The sequence below is a fragment of the Eurytemora carolleeae genome, unplaced genomic scaffold (assembly GCF_000591075.1).
Source record: "Eurytemora carolleeae unplaced genomic scaffold, Eaff_2.0 scaffold816, whole genome shotgun sequence".
Taxonomy (NCBI): Eukaryota; Metazoa; Arthropoda; class Copepoda; order Calanoida; family Temoridae; genus Eurytemora; species Eurytemora carolleeae.
The window spans coordinates 290,949-297,226 of record NW_019396746.1 but is presented as its reverse complement, the minus strand read 5'-3'; the positions used below and the strand labels follow the sequence as shown (position 1 = coordinate 297,226).

General features: G+C 33.1%; 1 protein-coding gene across 1 annotated transcript; it reads right to left on the bottom strand.

The window, feature by feature from the left end:
* Positions 1–5: 5 nt before the first annotated feature.
* On the bottom strand, positions 6–1,152 carry LOC111708111 (cold shock domain-containing protein 3-like; the record flags this gene model as incomplete). Its single annotated transcript, XM_023481377.1, has 1 exon — positions 6–1,152. A coding segment is annotated over exon 1 (396 nt), but the record flags the coding sequence as incomplete, so codon positions are not given.
* Between the last annotated feature and the right edge of the window lie 5,126 nt (positions 1,153–6,278).

Below are 6,278 nucleotides of genomic sequence, written 5' to 3'. Positions count from 1 at the left end.
ATGGATTTAGCCATATCCGCCATCTGTCCGCCTCCATATCCGCCATTTCCTCTCCTCCCCTGGTTCCGCCATTCTCCCCTGCATTCCCGCGAAATATGTCCCTCCTTCCCGCAATTATAACATGAGATGGGGGGGCGGGAATTAGAACTACGAGGGTTTCCCGTGTTTCCCCCAGGTTTCCTAAGAGGGTCTTTCTTTTTCCATTCCTCGAACTTCCGGCATTCCCTCTTCTGATGACCAGTTTTCTTGCAAAAATAACACGCATCTCCAGTCTGCAGGGCATTTACTCCGCCTTCTCCCTCTAGGTCCTCGACATCAGACACGTCCTCCACTAGCCCGGGCATGGCATTGACATCCATGGGTACCTGCCCGGTCTTCAACATCTCGTTAGCTTTGCTCATCTCGTTCCTATCATGCCGCTTAAGAAATTGCACATTTCAGAAGTTGCCACTTGGGAAAATACCCTTGGGAAGTTGCCACTTGGGAAATTGCCTTTTGGGAAATTGCCTTTTGGGAAAAATCCATTGGGAAAGTATACCTAACATCATCACAAACAATATTATAGTTACTTGTTCTTGGAAATATTTCAATTTTTTTCAGGAACGCTGAAAGCTCAAGAGAGTTCAATATTTTCCTCTTGTTCCGTCCCTGGAACAGACACCTTCAGTGGAGGGTTGGAGAAGATTTTATTGGAACGCTTACTTTTAAGGTATATTTACATTTTCCCACCATTTTATTGCATTTATAGTGAACATAAATCTTAACCGTTGGCTTGAAAAATACGCGTAAATTTTTTTTTAATAATAATAATAATAAAAGGGGATGGCGGAGATGTTCTATTTGATATGCGTAAAGCTATAGTTAATTTTTTTTTAATTTGGAGTTCATTAGAGGTTGTTAGAGGTTCTTGGAAGTCGTTAGAGGCCATTAAAATATCAAACACTGGATTCCTTGCTGCTACTGTATTCCCTAGGTTCCTAGCTTTCGTTTGATATGCAAGAAGTATAGTTATAGGTCATTAGAGGTTATTCAGTGTCCAATTTTATTTTATTTTTGAAAATAAGAGTAAACATTAGGGGCACGGTAAAAAATGGGAGGGTTTGAACATGAAGGCAGGGACCCCCTCCGGCCTTCCCCCAATCAAATAGGACATCTCCACCATCCCCTTTTATAAATTACTAGCTAAAGGGCCTGGTGTTGCCCATAGAAAAAAATGTGAAGAAAAAAATTTAGAAAAAATGTTGAAAATTGTTTTAGCTTATGACACCCCTCGGCCAACCATGATTGTCCACAAAAATTTCAGCCCATTCTAAATAGCCGTTTTGCCGGCAATAGCCAACATATAAATATGTTTTGTTTTATTATATAGATAAAATGCAAAAGTTTGCAAATATTTTATAAAGGTTGTTTTCTTCCATGGTACATAATTTGGAGGAATTAAAATAAATTATTGAAAACTTATTCTTAAACAAATATGTCTGGTAAAAATATAGATTCAATTTTTCTTCGAATTAAAATTCGAAATTACTGTGTGCTGGACAAACAATATGAAATCAACCAAGTCGACGTTGTCCATTGCACCCCCAACTAACCAGAGAGAGAAGCATTCGGAATCAAACGTGCTTTCGTCTATAATTCAGCACTTTAAACTTACAGATTTATTCATTTTAATACTTTTTATCCCAAATGTGTATGCCAACTAAAAGTTATTTCAGAAAAAAGGCTATAAAATTACGTATAAGGGGTCAAATTGTGATCAAAGTAACAGATTTCTGAAATATTGACAGAACCGTTAAATCCACATGATTGTCTTATTAAAAAATGTATTACTGCGATTTAAGTCTTATGGGGCTTCTTGCAGATCTCATTCTCATAAGTCATAAGTCATTATTTGTTTTATAATTCAAGGGACCGGCAACATAACTTTAAGTACCCCCTCCCCCCTTTGACCGGGCTAGCCCGGCTGGGTCAACATACAAATAGTTAAGATAATAATATTATGAATACAGATAATAAATTAGAATTGCACATCATGGTAGAATATACTTCAGGTGGAAGGATAGGAATAGACAGAGTTACCCACATAGAATCAGACTGTGGAGAAGACTGTACGGAATTTGCAAACAATAATTGTTCCCAGCATATCAATAAAAAACTAAACTGAAGGGAGAGAACCAGGTTTAAATCCTTGAAATCATTATGTTTAAAGATTTAAGGTCGTCATTAGATGCTCATTCTTTGTGGGTAACCCGGTAAAAGAACAGAAAAAGCAGAAAATAAAGTAAAGTATATTAAACCCTTTAACATCAATATTACTTAATCCCATCTCCCATCGTAACCTTCTCTCCTAGTTTTGACTAATTAATGTAAATGAATTCATTAACAGATAAATAAAAATCCACAATATTTTTGTTTACAAAAATCTCTACAAAAAAACTCTTTAAGCTGCAAAGCTTTACTTACACTCCACCCAAAAGCTCAAACAAACTTGTATTTTATCACTGATATGGGGGTGTTAGTTCCAAAGATTTTTCGCATAGGTACAAAAATGTACTTGCTCAGAAGCCGAATATAGAGAATTTGAGCCTCAGCTCAAATATGGTTGGTTCCACTTAAAATCGTATTCAATGTTTCAAGATTTAAGCTGGTGCTCAATTAAAACCGGTTTTTGGGGGATTTGAGACGCGGCTTAAATTCATTAAATTCGGACACAGACCGGTCTTTTGTAATCGTACCCTGCACATGAATTGAGTGGTTCCATGTTCGTGGGCTAATGTACAAAATATTTAAATCTCGGTGTTTCTTCTGGATTTCTTAAATAAATAAAACACCCCAAAGGACATGGGGAAGGTACGTATTTAATTTACTAATCCTTATTTTAAAACCATTGCAAGTCTCATTGCATTATTTGCAAATGAAAACTTAAACTCATTTAAAAGTTCCTACCTTTCACACTACCTTTCCTACCTTTCACACTACCTTTCACACTACCTTTCACACTACCTTTCACACTACCTTTCGTTGTTTACTCACACTTTTTTTGCCTTTTTTATGATGCAGCAAAGTTTAATGTGTGACAAGTTCATATATTGTCAATCTTCTGTTTGAAAATTCTTGCCTTTGGATACTTTAGAAGTATATATTGCGTTTTTAAGGAGGAGGGGAAGGGGGGAAGGAGGACTCTTTTTTCTTCGGTGTATGTATAATTATTCTTTTGAGCAGAGAGAAGTAGGTCTTGGAGTATGTAAAAAAGGCGCTACCAAAGATTTTACAAGGGGGTCGGGCTGCAGATTTTTTTCTACTTAACCCTTTACATGTATAAGGGCAATTACGAAACGTTTACATGGCAAAATGTTTATCTCTTTGTGCATATATTTTACTATTATGAATACTCGTAGATTTAAGAAGTAAAAGCGGTCAGATTTAAGATTTCTCCAAATTTAGACAATTTTTGAATCAGATATGTGGCCTTCAGCCCGCGTCAGGTTTAACGGAAGTTTTTGATCAAAATATAGATTCCTTCCAATTTATGGGTCAGCAACATAGATAGGTAAAAGGGATAGAAAGAAAAAAGAGAAGAAAAAAGAAAAAAGAGAAAAATATAAAGAAGAGATTTTTAGGAAAGATGATGAAAATAAAGGATGAGAAGATAACATACTGAAGGATTGAAAATAAAAGACTGAAGGATTGAAAATAAAAGACTGAAGGATTGAAACACTGAAGGATTGAAAGACTGAAGGATTAAAGACTGAAGGGTTAAAAGACTGAAGGACTAAAGGAACTAAAGGAACTTAAACACTGAAGGATTAAAAGCCTAAAAGATTGAAAGACTGAAGGATTAAAAGAGTGAAGGGTTGAAAATCTAAAGTATTGAAAGACTGAAGGATTGAAATACTGAAGGAGTTGAATTTATGCTGACAAGTATGCTCACGACTCCAGACAATGGAACTCCATAAAATTATTTTTGTTCATTGCGCAGTGCTCTATATTATTAACATCTTAACATCCAGCCTGTCATTCATCAATCCATTTCTTAATCCTTTGATTAATCCATTCCTTAATCCTTTTTATTAATGCATTTATAAATCCATTTATAAATCCATCCTTTAATCCATTCATTAATCTATTTAATAATCCATTCATCATCCATCCTTCCACCCATTCTTTGTCTATCTTTCTATGTATCTATCTATCTATCTATCTAGCTATCTATCTACAGGGTGTCCCACATCATATAATCCATAATCGAATAAATCAATTTGAAAAATAACATAAGGCTTATATAAGAATTTTCTTGCGGAAAATGATAAGTTCTTCGAGTATTAAGGGTTTATTTTGTCGTTAAAGATTTGAGATAATCTAATATGATATGGGACGCTCTGTATAATCCATAGGAAAATTGTGAACTGGAAAAGTCTGATCAATTATGTACAGTGTGGCTTCAACCAACCATAGTTTACCAAATATTCTTATATTTTGTTTTTAACCGCAAAGAAAAAATAAGAATTTATAAAATAATTTTTTAATAGTTTGATCTTAAATATCTGACAAAATCGGAAAAATAAAAACTAGTTTTACATTAATATACTGTAAACATTTTTACGGCTATTAAGGACGGGGAAATTTCGGCAACAAAGGGCAATTTTTTTTTACAAATCGTTAATGACTTGTTAACGCCGTTAATAAAATGGAGATTTTAACGTAATAGTCCAAAATGAAAACTATAACCAACATTTCATTAAACATTACGAGGACAACTATACCCAATTTTAAACTTTTTAAAAAATCAAAATTACAATAGTTTTTTATTAAATCTCTGGACCGTTTTCAAGAAAATGTCAGATTTTCCATTTTCGAAAACATCCTGAATATAAAACATTTTGCGTTTTCGGGACAAAACCCACTTTCCCGTTTTTAAGAATAATCCACAATTCAAAACAAAACTTACTTTCATAACTTCAGGGGATATTAGTTCCAAAACTAACACTTGGCCCATTTCTAGCACTGAGTGTTAGAAATGGGCCAAATCTGCTAACTTATCTTTTTCAAGAGTAAATATCTGTAAATCCAAGACGAGTAGAACCAAATTACACCAAATATTTATGAAAGTATATATTGAAGCAACAAATTTCAATTTTAAACTAATAATAAGGTGTGAGAATTAGTTTTTGATGATTCTTGATTTCATTTTCGAATATTTCGCTGTTTTGACACAATTACCAGATTTCAGCTCATCACGCGTTTTCGGAACATATCCTGGTTTTGAGACAATTACCGGATCGATTTCATATCAATGTCAATTTTTAAACATTTACACACTAACCTAACAAAACAAGATTTTTTGATAAGGTAAAATATAAACAAAACAGAAAATAAAAACAAACTGTTCTTTTATAATTTAAAAATCATTACATCATTTAGAAATCAAAAAATTTATATTATTTGTTCTTACAATATAGATTTAACTAGAAATGCGGGAAACTGTTTGTTTAAAATGTTTGAAAATAAATTATCGATATTCTTTAATTTAACGGATAGAATGTGGAAACTTATAGATTCCAGAAATAATTCAGAATTCTTTATAAGATAATTTTTTTTTTCATTGATTTATTTTGTTTAAATTTTACCTTATCATAAAATCTTGTTTTGTTAGGTAAGTGTGTATGTAAATGCTTAAAAATTGACATTGATATGAATTCTGGTAATTGTCTCAAAACCAGGATATATTCCGAAAACGCGACATCGAGCTGAAATCCGGAAAATAGAGATATGTTCGAAAATGAAATCAAGAATTATCAAAAACTAATTCTCACAACTTATTATTAGTTTAAAATCAATATATAGTTTTTGCCATTTTTTATAAATATATGGTTTAATTTTGTTCTACTCGTCTTGGATTTACAGATATATATTCTTGAAAAAGATAACTTTGCAGATTTATAAATTGTTATAAAATTGGTTAGTGTTAGTTTTGAAACTAATATCCCCTGAAATATGAATAGTTGTATAAACTAACATTTAAGTTTTAGAAATCTACTTCCACGTTCAGAGTCTAAAACTTAAGACAAAATTTTAAAAAACCCAGTTTCATTGATACAAGGGCTTAAAACTTTTGAATTTACGAAATTACCTGCTGTGATTTTCTCTTATTTTTTCTTGGTTTTCAATCAAGAAATATATTGGGTAGAGGTAGGGAACTGTCAGCTGGGAGTTGTCAAATAATTTAGATAAAACTAAATTTAACCCCAATCCTTCCCCTGGTACCCCCCCCCCCCCCC